Source organism: Babylonia areolata, chromosome 8, assembly GCF_041734735.1.
Source record: "Babylonia areolata isolate BAREFJ2019XMU chromosome 8, ASM4173473v1, whole genome shotgun sequence".
Taxonomy (NCBI): Eukaryota; Metazoa; Mollusca; class Gastropoda; order Neogastropoda; family Buccinidae; genus Babylonia; species Babylonia areolata.
The window spans coordinates 50,984,394-51,004,400 of NC_134883.1; the positions used below are offsets into that span (position 1 = coordinate 50,984,394).

General features: G+C 48.5%; 1 protein-coding gene across 6 annotated transcripts in view; it reads right to left on the reverse strand.

Annotated features, from left to right (window-relative positions):
* Window positions 1-20,007, reverse strand: part of LOC143284931 (SLIT-ROBO Rho GTPase-activating protein 1-like) — a 308,900-nt gene that overhangs the window by 52,837 nt on the left and 236,056 nt on the right. For 5 of the 6 annotated variants that reach the window (XM_076592085.1, XM_076592088.1, XM_076592086.1 and 2 more), the window contains one exon: window positions 3,515-3,698. In XM_076592085.1, the coding sequence (XP_076448200.1) occupies window positions 3,515-3,698 (184 nt within the window). Of the gene's footprint in view, window positions 1-3,514; window positions 3,699-13,036; window positions 13,803-20,007 lie in introns of those variants that run through there. The other variant, XM_076592087.1, reaches the window with a different exon arrangement.

Sequence of the window (20,007 nt, forward strand, 5' to 3'; positions counted from 1 at the left end):
GAGAGAGATTGAGATTTAGACAATCTTGATAGCAAATCCCAAGATTAGAAGCTGGACGCTGCACCACAATCCTGTTGGGCTCATTGGATGCTGCACGGTGTGCTGCTACGAAAAGAATAATGAATACAAGCCCAGATGTCTCCTTCACACACCCCTACTCCCAACCCCTTCATGGTTTTGGTCTTTCCTCACTTAAAGTAGAAAGGCGGAAAATGAAGACAACAGTAAGTATACTACTACTGTTACTGCCTCTACTATACTTCTACCACTATTCACATGCAGCACACGCACACACACATACACGCACACACAGAGCACTCAGGGCCTGCTCACCCAAACAAACACAACATCCATAACCCCTCCCCCACCCAGCCATTCCCTGTGGCCGCCACACATCAGGCCCATACACACCCCCTGCCAGCAGCCACACACACACACACACACCCCATGCCAGCAGCCACACACACACACACACACCCACCCCATGCCAGCAGCCACACACACACACACACCCTGCCAGCAGCCACACACACACACACACACACACCCCATGCCACAGCCACACACACACACCCCATGCCAGCAGCCACACACACACACACCAGCCATAAATATCTGCACCATCTTGGTAGGTCAATACCCCCACTCGAGAACCCAACATCTTTTACCCATCCTTTCCGTCAACCCAAATGCTCAGATACAGACAATCAGACCCCTCACTCACTCACACACACACACACACAAACCAGCTATAAATCTGTACACTATCTTGTGCTGTTGGCCAGTATCCCCCCCCCCCCCACTCTTCCAAGGATCAACACCTTTTATCAACTCACCCTGTCAGTCTGACCAGATGCCGGCCACACACACAACACCCCATCCCACTTCTCCTGTGGTCCAACCACCCCCCATCCCACGTGTCAAGCGACCCGGTAAACACACTGCCCCCTTCTCATCTCTAGCCCACTGAGGTGTCTGCTTTAAGTGTACAGGTCAATGCTCCAGACTTCACAACACCACACACACACATCTATACACAGTCATGCACACACACACACACACAAACGTGCGCTCACGCACTACACTCATGCACCCCCCCACCCCCCAACACACACACACACACAAGACACACTAACACACGTGAGTGCGCACACAACACACTCCTCGCACGCACACACACACACACACACTCATGTACACACATACACAGGACACGCACCACACTCAAGCACACACACACACACCAAACAACACCACACTCAATGCACATGCACACACCACACTCATGTGAACACACACCACACTCACATGCACATGTGCACACAGACGACATTCATGGCAGTCATGCACACACACATACACACACAACCCCCAACAAAGACAAGCCGTAAAACAGGTACATCCTCTTTAATTGTGGAAGTGGGTGGTAGGGGTTGGGTGGGGGAGTGCGTGGTCAATACTCCAAATGAAGGACCCAACACCTTTTATAATCCCCCCCATTGAGTCTGACCAGACACACACACACCACACCTGCCAAGTGCTATGTTCACACACTCACCCCAACTGTTGATGGACATAGTAAACACACTGTCCCCCTCCCCCACCTCTCCTACCCGCTGAGAGGTCTGTTTAACCCCTTAGCTGCTGAGCCTTGGTGAAAGGAGACCAGTGTGTCAGCTTCAGATCCAGTTTCTCAAGGAGGCGTCACTGACGTCAGGACAAATCTATGATGATATGCCACACCACATCTGGACAGATGCCTGACCAGCAGCATGACCCAGTGTGCTAGTCACGCCTCCAGTGCATGCATATATATTCATTTCTCTATCAGAGTGCATGCATATATATTCATTTCTCTATCAGAGTGGATTTCTTCTCCACAATTTGGCCACAGGACAACATGCTCGTTGCCATGGGTTGTTTTCCAGTGCACCAAATGCAAGCTGCACACAGGACTTTGATTTATCGTCTCATCTGAACAACAAGATGCTCAGTTTTGATTTTTCAGTCCAATTTGGGAGAAAGGGCGAAAGCAGAAATGGAAGCTGAACAAAAGTGGACATAGTGGCTTTCTCCCCACTACAAATGCTTCCCACACATATCTGTGTGCACCAACTGGGACTCCACAGCCGGCTTCACGCACTGCATTGCACTGTATTACTCTTTTATCACAACAGATTTCTCTGTGTAAAATTCAGGCTGCTCTCCCCAGGGAGAGCACATCACTACATTGACAGCACGATGCATTTAAAAAAACAACAAAAAACAAAACAAAAAAACAGCACGATGCATTAAAAAAAAAAGAAAAAAAAAAGAAGTTTTCCTATCAAAGTGGATTTTTCTACATAATTTTGCCAGGGACAACCCTTTTGTTGCCATGGGTTCTTTTACCCTGACCTGTAAGCTTGTCCCTTCACCCAGCCAGGCGACAGCCCTTCACAAAGGAGTGTGTGTGTGTGCATTCTGGTCAGCAGCATTCAAAGAGTTAAGCTGACAGGTCAGTGCTCCAGCCTCACCCAGTTCTCAACATCAAGTTCCCTACCCTCCTCCCCCAACAATGACCCTCCATCCTTACCCTCCTCCCCCAACAATGACCCTCCATCCTTACCCTCCTCCCCCAACAATGACCCCCCATCCTCCTCCTCCTTTCAGGAGGGGTTGTTGAGAAAGAGCAGACACCTGTTACAGGTGGGGCTGAGGGGTTCAGGTGTGAGGCACGGCTTGCTGCCAGTAAAGAGGGAGTGGTACTGGAGCACTGACACTGAAAGCCCTCACAGAAAAAAAAAGGTGGTGTTTGTTGTTGAACTGTTCACATCTTCAACAAGGCTGGGGCTGGCAGGTGCAGGAAAAGCATGGTGATTTACTGCCAGAAAACCATGAGAATGCTTTTATTATTGTAACTTATCACTATCACTGTGTTATCATCATTATTATTATGGTTTTTAATGTTGTTGACTTGGCATTACAATACAACACATCTTTATTAATCATTCTGGAAAATAATTGTGCATCCACAGGCTCGTCACTCCCCCTACACCATATCTTGACCCACAGCAGCAGAGTCCAACACACACATTCACACACACGACAGGACAAAGGTCAGATCAAAGATCAACACATAATATAAAGCTGTAAAACACACAATCAAGAAACACAATACAGCAGGTACATTTTCCACACAAACCCCCCTCACCCTCCACACACACACAATTTATAAAACAACATCTGAACATATATATATATATATATATCAAACAGCATTTCTACGGCAGACGAACCCAGGTGTGGCTGTGTATGAGGGGGAGTGGGGAGTGGGGGCGAGGTACTCAGAATGAGCAGCAGCAAAAAAACACACAAAAAAGCACACACCCCCCCCCCAACAAAACAAACCACCATTTCTGTCAGCAGTTGCAAGTGATCATCTGCTTGACCAAAAGAAAAAGAAAAGAAAAAAGAAAAGAAAAGAAAAGAAAAGAAAAAAGAACCAAAGACAAAAGAAAGCTGCAGTGCTCACTTTGGTTTCTCGGCGCGGTGGCGGGCGATCATCTGCTTGACCAGCTTGTCCAGCTTCTGGGCGTACTCCTGCTCCACCTCCGCCCGCCGCTTGAAGAACTCCTGCAGCTCCGCCACGATGGACACCTCCGTCTCCAGCTTCATGTCCAGGCATTTCAGCTGGTCACACAGCTGCTGCCGGATGTCTGCAGACACAGGAGGCAGGAATAGGAATTCAATTCAAAATACACCCCCTGAAAATGAAGTATGGCTAAATGTGGCAGGGTAAAAAAAAAACAACCCACCAAACAACAACATGATCATGCACATAAAAGCCCACTGGTGTATGTATACGAGGGAACGTGGGAGTTGCAGCTCATGAACAGAGAAGATGATGAAGAATTCAAAATACTTTACTGTCTGCTTCAACCAGAACAGAAAATTCTCTTCTGGCTGACTTTAAAATGCCCACCAGCAAATATCAAGGAGAAAAAGGAATAACTGACACACCCTTCCCTAATCAAAACACACACATCAGACATTTTTTATGTAAAAAGAAAAAACATTTGGGTAAGATAATATTACATTTTAAGACAGAGTGACACAACTCTGTGTGTGTGAGTGTGTGTGTGTGTGTGTGTGTGTGTGTGTGTGTGTGTGTGTGTGTGTACATGCATGCGTGCGTGCGTAAACATGCATGCGTCGGTGTGTGTGTGTGTGTGTGTGCTAGCGCATGTGTGCATGTGTGAACAGCGTCACTCACCCACAGAGGACTCACCACTGACAACCACACTGTGACAGGGTGGCTGTATTATATACCTTAAGTTAAAGGAAGTTAACATTGAAATATATTATAGTTAAGACAGAGAGGGAGAGGGAGACGGAGAGGGAGAGAGAGAGAGAGACTGTGGGAGAGAAACAGAGAGAAGATGGAGAGACACAAAGAGAAAGAGACAGACTGTGAAGAGCCAAAATGGGACAAAGATAATTTACAGACAAGCAGACAGCCACAGAAAGAAAGGTGGACAAACTAAGAAAGCCAGGAATGAAAAGTCAGACTGAACAACTAGCACAAGATGACAATCAACTGCTGCATCCATTTTGTCCTGCAGAAAACTGACAGTGTTTCTCTCCCGTCCCCCTGCCCAGCACATGATCACCAGGACAATACTCTTCAAGGTAGCCACATGGATACATTCTCACTGTCACGTCATATACTAATCATTTTTAATAGCAGACAAGTCTGAACAACGGAATTTGGAAAGGCATAAACTGTCATAAGTGTTAACAACCACGCCACAATTTGGCACCATCTCTATCAACAACAAAAACAACAAAGTATTTGCAGTGCACAAGCCGATCTCTCACACCAGGAAATGGAGTTGTAAACTGTGTTTTTCTGCTTGGTACTTCTACTTCTGTGGGAATGAGTGCAATGGGCTGATTGATCATTTACCATCATCAATGATAACATGTTTGATATCCAAAAGCTGTGGGAATGAGTGCAATGGGCTGATTGATCATTTACCATCATCAATGATGACAACATGTCTGATATCTGAAAGCAGTGAAATGAATGAACAGAGCTCTCTTCTCCCAGAAGTGAAGGGAAGGAGGGGGGGCAGGCAGCAGTTAGTGGCTGGAAGTCACTGACAGCACTTGATCCATGGTTTTGTCCTGTTTTCATTCTTTGCAGTTTGCTCTCTCCTCTCACTCCCCCCCCACCCCCTCCAGCCCCCAACTCCCCCTCTCTCTCCCTCTCATCTCTCTGGGTCTCTGCCAGTTCCCCCTCCTCATGTCCTGCTTCACCTCACCTCCATCCTTATCTCCCCCTGTTCCCAGCGCTTATCTCCCCTATCCACCTGGTCCTGGCTGGGCCCTTTACCTGAGGATCCTTTATCTCCCCTCCTTCTACCTTGCTGGGCACCCAGTCTGATAATGATCCCCGCCATCTTCTGATAACCTTAGTGTTTGGGGATGGGGGTGGGGGGTGAGGGGGTTGTGTGTGTGCATGCATGTGTGCCCATGAATGTGTGAGTGCATACATGCATGTGTTCATGTGTCAATGTCTTTCTCTTATATATGTGTTGCATATGCATGTGTGTGTGTGCCTTTGTACTCAGGAGCACGTATGTGCAAGAACATTGCTGAATGGGCCTGCACACAATGTAACGTACAATTAGATCGGAAAAAAACAACTACTAAAAAACAACAACTGCAGGCAGGAAAAAATAACCCCCCCAAAATGGTGGCGCTCTCAGTGCAGCAACGCACTCTCCCTCAGGAGATAAGCCCGAATGACACACAGAAATCTGTTGTGACAAAAAGGAGTAACACAATACAATACAACCTGCATGCACCTATCTCATACATGCAGGGACTGTCTGCCTGCCTGCTGGAGCACAGACACTGACCAGACAGACAGACACGTCACACTCAACAGACATCGGGAAACACCCACATCAACCACTCCTTCCGCGCCTCAGGTAACAAGACTGTCAGCACTCTCCCCTCACCTGTCCACACCCCACCACAGGTGTGGCACAGCTCCTCACTCAGACATCAATCCCAACAAGGGGTGGGAAGAAGGGGGAACTGGGAAGGGGGGGATGTGGACAAAGGAACAAAGAAATGAGGAGGGGGAAGGGGCAAGAGAGAGAGAGAGAGAGAAAGAGAGAGCACAGGCTGGCAGAAAAGAGATGTTCCCTGGGGGGAGGGAGGGAGGGAAGGATCTGAAAATGTGCAGACTGAGTGCAAACAGAAGGTGCAAGTATGGATGAGGGGCAAGGGGGAGACTGTTTCGTATTGTATTATATTGTATTGCTTTTTTGTCACAACAGATTATATATCAGTGTGCAATGCGGGCTTCTCTCCCCCATACGGACTTGTATAATAGATGTAAACATATCCTAAGTGAGAGTGCGTCACCACACTACAGCGCTACTCTTTTCTTTAAAAAACCTTTTCTTCTGTCTGCTAGTGTATTTTCACCATGAAAGTGGCCTTTATTTAAACTGGAAGTCCTTTGTGACATGGGTCTTTCACATGTGCTATGTGCATGCTGCACACAGAAGCTCAGTTTTATCATCTCATCCTAAAACTAAAGACATCAACCCTGACCACCATCACTCAAGGTCTAGTGGAGTAGTAAAAATCTGTCTGTGCCAAACTCGAGAACCATAAACACTTGCTTCCTAGTTGGGTCCATAACTACTATAGTACTAGTGCTCCACTTTTGCAAAGTCAACTGTTTGCAATGATTTTAACTTCCATCAGCAAAGTCGGCTGTACCAAGCAGTGTATAGCAGGGAAGTCTGCAATGATTTCAACCTCCATCAGCAAAGTCGGCTGTACCAAGCAGTGTATAGCAGGGAAGTCTGCAATGATTTTAACCTCCATCAGCAAAGTCGGCTGTACCAAGCAGTGTATAGCAGGGAAGTCGGAGAAAAAGTCAACTGTCTGCAATGATTTTAACCTCCATCAGCAAAGTCGGCTGTACCTAGCAGTACATAGCAGGGAAGTCGGAGAGAAAGTCAACTGTCTGCAATGATTTTAACCTCCATCAGCAAAGTCGGCTGTACCAAGCAGTACATAGCAGGGCTGTACCAAGCAGTGCATAGCAGGGAAGTGGAGAGGTGGAAAGATGAGAGATGCTGGAGTCTCCCACAGGTCTACAGGTCACATGAGCTCAGCCTGACCTTTCAACAAATGAACTCCTGTGAAACCCAGACAGTGCTGAAACGTGTGTTCCCTTACACCCTACTCTGTCCAGCTTACACCCTACTCTCCTCCCTTACCTCCCCCTCCTCCTTCCCCCTTGTGACCCCTGATCTTCCCCTTCCCAAGGTTCACACACACACACACACACACCACACACACACACTTTCGACTGAGGCAATGTATCAAGTCTGTCACATGTAGACTTTCTAAGTGTGTTCAGTTTCCGAACTAACCTTTGCACCTTGCAAGTCTAGACAGCTCCTGTATCATCCTTATCAGCTGACCACTGTGTCAGTCTGTCTTTGTGTTGTGTTGTATTGCACTGCATTGCATTGTACAATAATTAGTGTATGGTACTGTACTGTATGGCACTGTGTTGTATCATCGCTTTTTTGTCACAACACATTTCTCTGTGTGAAATTTGGGCTGCTCTGCCCGGGGAGACTGCACTGCTGCCAACAAAGCAGATGAAGAGGAAGTCTGGACGACCAGTGGCAGACTATACCCCAGTCCAGCACCCCCAGGTGATGTCCAGGTGCCGACAGTGCACATGACCAGGGTGCAAAGCAAAATGGGCTTCACCCTGGGTAGTATGGGAAAATTCTGTGGTGTGGGTATCAATGCTAGCTATCCCCTTCCGACAACTGCTGTCTGCATGTAGGCTGGAACCAGGGCGAAGGGTGTGTCAGAGAGAGAGAGAGGGACAGAGAGGAAGAGGGAGAGAGAGAGACAGAGCTTTGCTTGTGGGAAAACCAAGTGGCTGGGGATGCATAAGGTCAGGCAGCCAGACAGTAGCGGATTTTGCAGGCTGTGCTTGCTGCTTGAGCTCTTTTGATACAGCACTCACTTCCCACAACACTATCATTTGCTCTCTCTCTCTCTCTCTCTCTCTGTGTGTGTGTGTGTGTGTGTGTGTTCGCGCGCACACATGGTACGCATGATGAAGCTGTTTAAGTACATGTGTGCGTGCATATATATGTGTGCACATGCATGCATGCACGTTAGTGTCTCTGGTCTATGTGCACATGTGGTACAGTGTGTGGAGGGACTTGTGTGAAGGAAGCATGAGTGTGGATGAAAGAAACTACGTATGTTCCCTGCATGTATTTGAAGAAACTGTATCTGATGAGAATACCATCCGCGGAAGTATTACTATCAGTTCAAAGCTGGGCTCATTTGATTGGCATGGCCCCTCAGGGTGGGCTGACATTTATGCAGACATGAATCTACCCCCCAAACCTGAGCTTATCCACTCATCTGGCCTTATCCTAGACACACACACAGCTCTCTCCATATCCATGGCACTTTACACCAAGTATGCATTGCACTCTCTCCCTGCACCCACCTTATGCCGTCTGCTCACTTGTCATTCATTTTGACCTCGTCCGCCATGCTTATGTTAGAGTGACCTACTCTTGGTGTTCATTCAAATTGTGCACTGGGAAAAAAACCAGAAAAAAGAAAAAAAAAAGAAAAGAAACTCGGAAAGTTTATTTTAACTAGAGTTGTAAAATAGTGCACTGTAAAAACACACATACACATGCACTTTTATTTATTGGTTTAGATGCTGTTTGTGATCACTGTCTGATTGTGCCCAATAATTCAATGTCCCTAGTCATTTATTCAAAAATTTTTTTAAAAAGGTTCAAACTGAGACGGCCCAAGCTGCAAATTCAGGTCAACCCTTGTCCCCTTGGAACTAATGGGAGTTGGAGAGCTCTGCAAACTGGGCTCGATCCCCCAAGTCTGTTTATCCCATGGAGCTCTTGTCTCTCCTGTCTGGGGTCCGTATACATGGATGCCTGCCCCTCTCTGTCTGCCTGCTTCCCCCCCCCCCCCCCCCACCCCCAATCTCTCTCTCTCTCACCTCAGCACCATCACACGATGCGAGACATACTGGATAAATAGACCTCCCTCATCCCCACCCACCCCCCAATCTCTCTCTCTCACCTCAGCACCATCACACGATGCGAGACATACCGGATAAATAGACCTCCCTCATCCCCACCCACCCTCCCTTGTTTGTGACGTCGACCGACTTCCGCCCACTCATATCACCACCGTCAGACGACAAAACACTATGATGATGAACAGTAGGTGTGTGGGGGGAGGTGTGTAGTGGGGGAGGAAATAGGGGGAGGAAGGGGTGGGGGGAGGGGGCGCTTGGAGACTGTACATCTGAATCCGACCTTGTTATGCACGACATCATCCATCGTCCTCAACTGACTGCAGGTCTGGCACGTGGGCAGTTTGCGGTGCAGTTCCAACTGCCTCGGTCCTCCCTTCAAACCCCCTCCCAGTTTTGATTTCCTCTTTAACCACCCAAACTTCAGGAACCTATTTCAAATGCAATGTTCCTCCATAATTTGAAACAACAACGACAAACATTGTCGTTGTTGCAGCCTATTTTTGGGGGTGATTTTCGACTCTATTTTGAAGGTTATTGTACCTATTTTTGATACTGATTCAGTCACTGCACCAATGTTTTGCTGCCATCTTACCGGGGTCCACAAAACTGTCTGCAATAGCGTTCACTCTGTTTCTGCCCCTCCCACCCCTCTACTCACCCCTCTTCCAAACCGTGCGAAGGTGAACAACAAACATGGCGGCTTGTGTCGACAGACGTCGGTTCGTGTTCAAGGAACAGAGTCACTTAGCGTTTGTTTGTTTGTTTTATGTCAACCCCTCGGCCAAAAGGGAAGCATGAACACCCTATTTTCATTTCTAACATGCCTGCATTGCAATACGCACGCAAATTTTCATCAAATAGTTTCCAGAATTTAGGACAAATCCGACCTTGGTGATACGTCTCGCAAGGCATTTTCCAGTGCAGTTCCCACCACCTCCTCCCTCCCTCCTTCCTTCCCTCCCACACACCACCCCCATCCCCCGTCACACGCAGACGACAGAAAGCTAAAGGCGGGTAGTAGGGCGGAAAGAGCCGCGCCATGTCGTGTGTGCGTGCGCGTGTGTGTGCTGTGCTGTGATTTGTCCTTGTGTGAAATGCGTGTCGGCAGAAAAACTAAACGTTTGCAGTGTGCGTTCTGACACGACACAAAACACGTACAGCACAGCACAGCACAGCACTGCACGACACATTACACGGTGGTCTGTCTGTCTCTCTCACCACGTGCAGGAAGCCAGCATCGATTTCTTTCTTTCTTCCGTTCGTTGATCGATACACACTCACTTCACGGGCCGATCGTTCGGTTCAGTTCAAGCTGTGTGAGGTCTCTCCGTGACGGAGAGCTGAGACTGGGGGGGGGGGGGGGGGGGGGGGGGGGGGGGGGAGTGAGAGCGTGAGGGTGTTGTGAGGGGGTAGGGGTGAGGGAGTGCGGGTGAGTGAGAGGGTGGGAGGGACCACCATCGAGGGCGAGAGGAAAAGGGTGTGGAGGGATAAGGGTGGGTGGAGTTCACAGAGAAGGGGGTGGGGGATGGGGGGGGGAGCAGATCGATAGAGGACAGTGATGCCATGTCGCCCATCCTGATTGAGCGTGCGTGCGTGCGTGCGTGCGTGTGTGTGTGTGTGTGTGTGTGTGTGTGTGTGTGTGTGTGTGTGAATGCGGGTACGTGTATGAGAAGAAGAAAAAAAAAAGACGTGTTTATGACATTAAAAAAGAAAGAGAGAATTTAAACGGCATGGGAGAAAACATAATAATATAAAAGTCTGAGACAGACAGAGCGAATAGCACACACACACACACACACACACACACACACACACTGAGATGAAAGTGAGTGACAGCGCGAGACTGAGACAGACAGGCAGGCAGACAGAGAAAATTAGAAGGCGAAGGTTACGACAGAAAGCAACTCCCTTTAAAAAAAGAAAAAAAGTACGACCCTGTCGGTTAAAACAAATTTTCAGTTCAAGATTCATGGACATGCACAACACACTTTCTACGGGTTGCCGTCCACCCCCACCCATCACCACCTCCCTTTCGTCCACCCCCCATAACTGTGTTGCCAGGTTGTTTTCTTACTACCCATTTACACTGAGCATGGACAGAAAGAGACAGAGACAGAGAGAACATGCAGCTTGGCCTCTTGGTCTAAAGGTCTACGTTCCACTGACTGGTAGTGGAAATGGGGTTGATGCGGTCATGTTTGCTTGCAAGAAGTGTGTGTGTGTGTGTGTGTGTGTGTGTGTGTGTGTGTGTGTGGTGTGTGTGTGTGTGTGTCTGCGCGCCGGTGTGTGTGTGTGGTGTGTATGTGCGCGCCTCTGTGTGTGTGTGTGTGTGTGTGTGTGTGTGTGTGTTTATCTGCGCGCCTGTGTGTGTGTGTGGTGTGTATCTGCGCGCCTCTCTGTGTGTGTGTGTGTGTGTGTGTGTGTGTGTGTGTGTGTGTGTGTGTGAGAGAGAGAGAGAGAGAGAGAGAGAGAGAGACAGCGAGAGAGAGAGAGTGTGTGTGAGAGAGAGAGAGAGAGCGAGAGAGAGAGAGGGGGGGGAGAGAGAGAGAGAGAGAGAGAGAGAGAGAGAGTGTGTGTGTGTGTGTGTGTGTGTCTGTGTGAAACAGGCAAGCTCTGAAAAGGAGTGGAGGACAGACAGAGAGAGAGAAGCAGACAGAGGTCAAAATACTAAGCCCTCAGGGCAGCGTGAGAACGCACAACATGAGTCAAGGGCTATAAGAGCTGATTACGAAAACAACAGTCACATCTTGTGTTGTGTGACCAGCATCACACGCAGGTCATGTCCCTTCACAATACAGCCAGTCCGTCCTTCACGTCATATACTTATGTCCCCCCCCACCTCCCCACACCTCTACCGCTCCCTCTTATCTGCCACTAGATCCTGGCTGGTGGTCTGGATGCTAGTCTTTCAGTGGAGGATATGATCATCCCGCCCCGTTTTCAACAAGCACTCAGCGCACGATGAAACACACACACACACACGCGCGCGCGCATGCGAACAGACAGACAGACAAACAGACGCACACTAACACACACACACAGCGGAAAAAAACAGTAGCAACAAAGTCTCCGCGAACACTGCCATAAGTATACAATGTAATATTTGTGCACGCAGACCAAACACAGTCTGGCAGACTCAAGATAATGGTTTTTTTTTCTCAAGTTGGTTTGAATGAGGATGAGACTGCTCGTGCTGCTGACGATAGCACTGCTGCTAATAAAGGTGTGTGACGGTGATGATAATGCTGATAGTACTAATTATTATAACAATGGGTGATGATAATGCTGATAGTACTAATTATTATAACAATGATGACGATGATGATAGCACTGCTGCTAATAAAGGTGTGTGACGGTGATGATGATGCTGACAGTACTAATTATTATAACAATGATGACGATGATGATAGCACTGCTGCTAATAAAGGTGTGTGACGGTGATGATGATGCTGACAGTACTAATTATTATAACAATGATGACGATGATGATAGCACTGCTACTAACAACAGCGATGAGGATGACGATGACAACGATGATGACAATGATGATGACAATGATGATGACAATCCTGCTCCTGGGTAACAGTGGTGAGGATGAAAGTAGGTTGCTACTTCCAATAATAAAAACGACGACGATGACTACGACGATGAAAATACTACTCCTATCATAACAGTGATGACGACGACAAAGATGACGAAAATACAACTTCAAATAACAGTGATCATGATGACGACGACAACGAAGATGGTGATGATGCTGATGGCGACAATATTTCTAATAACAATTATGATGGTGATAATGACGATGATAACAAAGATGATGATGATGATGCCAGCAGATGACGATGATAAATCAAGATAACGAGGATGAGGATGATCACGACGATGCCAGCAATGCCAGACGTACGTACGTACCTCCCACAGTGATCAAACGGCTGTAGCACTCTTTGGATGGAGTCTTCATCACGGAACACATGTAACGCACACAACAACAACAACAACAACAATAGCAATACTTCCAAGCAAAGGAACAACTTGGGTGCGAAAAACCACTGGGAAGACTTAGAAGCTGGAAGCCTGGTTTGGTTCGACGACAAAAGGCGATGGAGGGAAATGAGAAACCCACACTAAAACTTAAAAAAACCCACTTGAGCTCCAATGACCAAAACCTCAGTCACACACAATACAAAAAAACAACAAAAAACCCCACACACGTGCCCATCCTTGCAGGCACGTGCACACGCACGCACACACACACACACAAACACAAGTCGCGCAATGAAATGGACTGGACTGTAGAACTTGTGTTCACACTTCCGCACCCGGCCTTCACACTAACTCCGGCACTGGTCTCTGGGTTCCAGTCAACAACAACACACTGCTCCTCTCACACCACGCAGCCATTTTCTTCAATCAGAACAGCAGGGTTTCCTCTGCAGTGGAGTGGAGGGATGGTGTAGTATTTAGAGGCCTGACGCACAGACCAGCTCTCCAAAACGCACGCCCTCACCCCCACCCCACACACTCAAAGGCTCGGACAACAGCAAGCCACTTCACTCCTCCGCTGCCAGTAGAAGTACTATAGTTCCTTGTCGCTTGCACTCCAAGACTTGAGACACACACACGCACACAAATGCTTGCTACGAGCGATACACTCACACACCCACACACCGACATGAGTCGTCTCCTTCACAGAAAGTAAAGCGTTTGAATCACCCACCACCACCACAACCCATTATCAGAATGCAATGACACGACACAGGCACAGACACACGCACACACACACACTTTGCTCTCAAACCTCCCGCCCACTCCCACCACTACCCCCTTCCTTGTACAACAAATCGTGATGCAGGGATGGAGACAGGGAGAGAGAGAGAGAAGGGGAGAAAGAGCAGAGATATTGGAGGACCACATGCGAAACGACGGCTTTACTTCGGCTGCCGGGCATGAACTTCGCGCACTCTCTCTCTCTCTCTCTCTCCCCCCCCTCTCTGTCCGCCACAACACTGCCACACAACCAACACACAATCCACAACAGACACACAGCACCCACAGCATGAAGCAGCAGGGGGATTTTCTCAGGATCCCGATCCAAGCTGTGGCAGTCAAACAGGGCCAGCTGAGGATGGGGTTAGAATGGAGGAAGGAAGGAAGGAAGGAAGGAAGGAAGGAAGAAGACGCTGGGATTGGGGAAACAAGAAAGAATAATGGAGAGAAGGGGGTGGGGGTGGAGAGAGAGGGAGGGATGATGGGGTGGGGAGGGGGTGGGGGGACACGGTCTTTCCGCCCTCACATTCTTCACAGCTCACGAGCAGTACTCGTCATGCGCGCGTGCGTGCACATGTTCAACACCATTGCTGTGTACGCACGCATGCTCCCCCCCTCCCACCATCCTTCCACACACACACACACACACACACACGTGCGGGGGAGCGCCACCCCAGTTCTCACAGTCCTATTCTCCTTCAGCAGCCAACAACACCGCGCGGGCGTTTGCAGTTGTAGTGAACGACATCCCGCTGCACTCCGGGAGGAGGAATAAAATCAATGAAAAATAAAACAACTGGCCACCACCACTAAACCCCCGTCACTCTCTCTCTCTCTCTCTCTCTCTCTCTCTCACACACACACACACACACACACACACAGAGTTACAGTTTCAAGAAGGCGATGCGACACAGCCTGTATACTGATCCTCATACTTCATCAGCCGGAAAAAAACAACAACACACACACGCATACACTAACACACACACACATCAAAACACACGCACACAAACACAGAGACTTACACACACAGACACACATACACGCACAAACACACACAGACACACACACATAGTGCTGTATTGACACCGAACATTTAGCGGTAGAAACATAGCCTGCAAAATCTGCTACTGTCTGGCTGCCTGACCTAATTAAACCCCCGCCACTTGGTTTTCCCACCATAGCCGAGCAGGCTGGCACACACACACACACACACACACACACTTGTAAGCACAAGTCGACACAGACACACACACTTGTATTAAACTCACGCACGCACACACCAAAACACGCATACACGTGAACACACACGCACACGCCCTCACATACATACACACACACAGACGCACACAAACACATTAGACACAGAACACACACACATATGCACACACACATTCACAGACACACACACACACGCACACACACAGAGACACACACACACACACCATCTGTTTCCCTACTCTCCGAACTATAATACCAGTTCAGACACACGTCTACGCGTCTGCAACCTCCCCTCCTCCACCCCCACCCCACCTCCCACGCTCACTCTCAGTCCCTCCCCCACCTCCCTGCCTCCAACCCACCCACTCCCTACCCCCTCACACACACACACACCCTCTAGTCTTTCTTTCATGAGTGTACCAGTTCCAGGGACTCCAGTCCTAAAAATAAATCTCTCAGCCGTGCTGCTGATGGTGGTGATGATGATAGTGGTGGTGGTGGCGGCAAAGCGATTGTTGTGGGGAAAACACAAAGAAACTGAGGGGGAGAGGGGGGTGAGAGGGAGAGAGAGAGGGGGAGAGAGAGAGAGGGAGGGAGAGAGAGAGTGAGAGACAGAGATAGAGGGAGAATGAGAGAGAGAGAGAGAGAGAGAGAGAGAGAGAGAGAGAGAGAGAGAGAGAGAGAGAGAGCCGGCGTGTACATGTTGATGCTGTCACCAACACCCTTACTGCCTCATCCTCCAATCCCCCACACACAGATAATGCATAGTCATGTACGTTCTCTCTCTCTCTCTCTCTCTCTCACACACACACACACACACAATGCAGAGTCAGGTACACACACACACTCGCACACACAGGTAATGCATAGTCATGTACGCACACATACTCTCTCTCTCTCTCTCTCTCTCTCTCTCACACACACACACTTTCAGACATCCTCGTGAGTATCAGCTTGCTGCTGTCAGCACTCGCTATATCTATATCGTGTATGTATGTACGTCAACCCCCACCCCCCACCACTCACCCTACCACACCACCATCCTCTTCAAATAAACCGTCAATCGGTCAGCTACTGGGGTAGGGGTAGGGGTAGGGGTAGGGGGGGACTGAGAAGTGGGCGGAGGGGGGGGGGGAGTGGATAACAACTTTTATAGAGACTTTTATATACACACACACATATATGTATATGAGTAAGCCAAGGGGGGGGGGGGGGGGTACCTTCTTATGCACACATGGCTATACATCGACACTTCACTTTTAATGCCCCCCCCCCACCCCCATCCCCCCGGACCCGCCCCCTCCACCCCCCCTCCACACACAGAGGAAATAGATGAGAGAGAAAGAGAGAGAGAGGGGGGGGAAGAGGGAGGGAGTGTAGTGAGTAATGAACGTGTGCGTGCGCATGCCTTTGTGTGTGCATGTGCGTGAATGTGAGAATGGGCGTGCCTCTGTGTGTGTGTGTGTGTGTGTGTGTGTGTGTGTGTGTGTGTGTGTGTGTGTGTGTGTTGTGTTGTCTGTGTGTGTGTGTGTGTGTGTGTGTGTGTGTGTGTGTGTGTGTGTGTGTGTGTGTGTGTGTGTGTTGTGTGTGTGTGTGTGTGTGTGTGTGTGTTGTGTTGTGTTGTGTTGTCTCTCTCTCTCTCTCCTGTGTGTGTGTGTGTGTGTGTGTGTGTGTGTGTGTGTGTGTTGTCTGTGTGTGTGTGTGTTGTGTGGGCGTGTCTTTGTACATGTGCGTGCTTCTACATGCCTCTCAGCCGATGTATTATGTCTTTTTTTTATTTTATTCATGTGTGTGTGTGAGCACAAGCACGTGTGATTGACAGCCGAACACCCCTCCCACTCCCCCCGAACACCCTGCCCCTCCCCCCTCATGCATCCCCCCCCCAACCCCCAAATCCCCCCACAGACATGATACCACTACTGAAGAAGCCAAAACAGCTGCAACAAGACAGTAAGAGAGTGAGTGGAGTGACCTTTTCTTCTCTTCCATGCCAGTCTCACGTTGCTCCTGTGTGATTCACAACACTGTGATGACGGCGGCTGCTACTACTGCTGCTACTGTACAACTCTTGTTGGGGTTCCGCCTTTTTGTATTATTGTCTGGGTGTCATATCAATGGGAAGGTTGAGTTCCAACACGGGGTGGTGTAGAGACAATGAGAAAGAGAGAGAGGGGGGGAAGAGAGTGGGGCTAGAGAGAGAGAGAGAGAGAGAGAGAGAGAGAGAGAGAAGAAAAAAACGGAGGGGTAGTGGGAAGAGAAAAAAGAGAAAGGGATAGAGAATGAGAGAGGAGAGAGGGGAAGGTGTGGGGTGGGGGGTGGGTAGGGAAACAGGAGAAAGAGGGAGTGGGGGGAAGGGCTGATGCAGTGAGACCCAGGGAGGGAGATACAGAGTGAGGGTGTGGACAAAAGACAGAGAGAACTCAGAACAGAGAGAGAGAGAGGGAGTGGGGGGGAGGGAGAGACAGACAGGGAGAGACAGAGACACAGAGAGAGAGATGGGAGAGAGGGAGGGAGAGAGAGAGGGAGAGAGAGGGAGGGAGAGAGAGGGAGGGAGACGGAGAGAGAGGGGGAAGAGAGAGGGAGAGGGAGAGAGAGGGAGAGAGAGGGGAGAGAAAGAGAGGGAGAGGGATATATATATATATATACATATATATATATATATATGTGTGTGTGTGTGTGGGCGGGAGGGGGGTGTGTGTGCATGAACTGGAATAAAAACAAGAGAGAACTCTCAGAACTCAGATAATGTCAAACTGAGGTCACCGCATTGTACACAAAAGGGTGCACATGTTCCACAACACACATACATACACGTACACATCAACACACACACACACACAAAGAGATCAACACAACACACAGAGATCAACACACACACACACACACACACAGATCAACACACACACACAGATCAACACACACAAAGAAATCAACACACACACACACACAGATCAACACACACACACACACACATTCTGGCCTGATGGACAGATAGAGACAGACGGAGAGAAGGGAGGGAGGGAGGGAGATAGAGACCGAGTGAGAGGCAGTGACCGAGACAATGGGAACGAGATCTGCAGACACAGAGAGAGAAACAGACCAGAGGGGAGACAGGCAAGCATGTGTGTGTGTTCTTCACTTCACCGCCGTCACTCACAGTCCGCTCACAACATGGGATTTCAGTTGTAACTTTGCAGCGTGCGCCCTTGTGTGTGTGTGTGTGTGTGTGTGTGTGTGTGTGTGTGTGTGAGTGTGTGTGTGTGTGAGTGTGTGTGTGTGTGTGTGTGTGTGTGTGTGTGTGTGTGTGTGTGTGTGTGTACGCGCGCGCGCGCGTGCGTGCATGCGTGCCTCGCGTTTGTTTGTGTGTGTGTGTGTGCGTGCCGTGCGTGCGTGAGAGTATGTATGTACATGAATAAGTGTGTATTATGACTGAGTGTGTGGAGTGAATAATACATTCTATTTGTGGCGAAAGAGAGAGAGAGAGAGAGAGGGAGAGAGAGAGAGAGAAACAGGTGGAAATATCTATCTCATCAACCAGAGTACCAGTCAGTGAAAACACACACACACACACACACACACACACACACACACAACCAAACTCAAAAACACCCACTCGCCCACATCATCCTGATTACTTTTAGAGATGATGATGATGGCAACCCCTTCACTGACTGCAAAACAAGGAGTCGCCCTTTATCTCTCTCTCTCTCTCTCGGTCCCTCTCTCTGGTTCTATCTCTCTCTCTGTGTCTGTCTGTCTGTCTCTCTCTCTCTGTGTCTCTCTCTGTTCCTCTGTATATATATATATATATATATATATATATATATATCTCTGTGTCTCTCTCTCTCCTGTGTGTGTTGCAGCACACACAACGCATACCGCCATCTATCCCGTACCAGTGCGATCTTGAGGACAAAATGATGAACTGGAGCCGGAGTGGAGGGAGGGTGGGGAGGTGGGGGGAGGAGAGCAAAAAACGAACACACCAACCGAAACAAAGCAAATCAGTGACTGAAAAATGGATAGAAACTAGCAGAACCCACACCCTCACGGACTCTCTGTATTGGCAGCTGAGCGTCTTCACCATTCTGCCACCTTCCTCCAGTGAAACAACAGCATCAAACAAAACAAAAGAAACTTCGGTGATAGGGAGTGGGGAGGGGCTGTGGGGTGGAGCTTAAAGTAATGGCTCTCTCTCTCTCTCTCTCTCTCTCTCTCACACACACACAATGCGCACGAGTTGATCTTTTGCGATCTGGACTTTTAATTTATTTTTGTATTTTTGTAGTGTACTGGAAAGAAAAACAAACAAACAACAACAACAAAAAACCTACAACAAAATACACAGCAACAACAACAGCAAACAGTAAATTGGTTGTCTTAGAGGAATAAAGAACATAATTATTGTGTTGTGAATTCGTTGAAATTTTCTTCTTTTTGTGTGTGTGTGTGTGTGAAGCGCATTTAAAACAAATTAATAGCTACCTAAATAATCTATCATCATTACTGAGTCGGACATTATTCTTTCCCTCATCCTCATCGCCTTCTGCCCGGGCACGTGTAGTTGTGGATGAATATAATGAGACGTATAATTATATCAATATCTATATATCGGTAATTTATATGAATATCTCCAGGATGAGCTGGCGATTTTTCTGCTTCAGTCTGAAATCGATACATTACAACCGCACTAACAGATGTAATTTTGCCACACACAGTTTTCAAAATCGTCCCAACTGTTGGGGAATTTCAGACTGCAGTCTGAAGAATCTATTGCCTGTTTTGTACGGGTCATTACGCACAGGTGTGTGTGTGTGTGTGTGTGTGTGTGTGTGTGTGTGTGTGTGTGTGTGTGTGTGTGTGCACGTGACTCAGGGAGCGCTAAAAATGCAGTC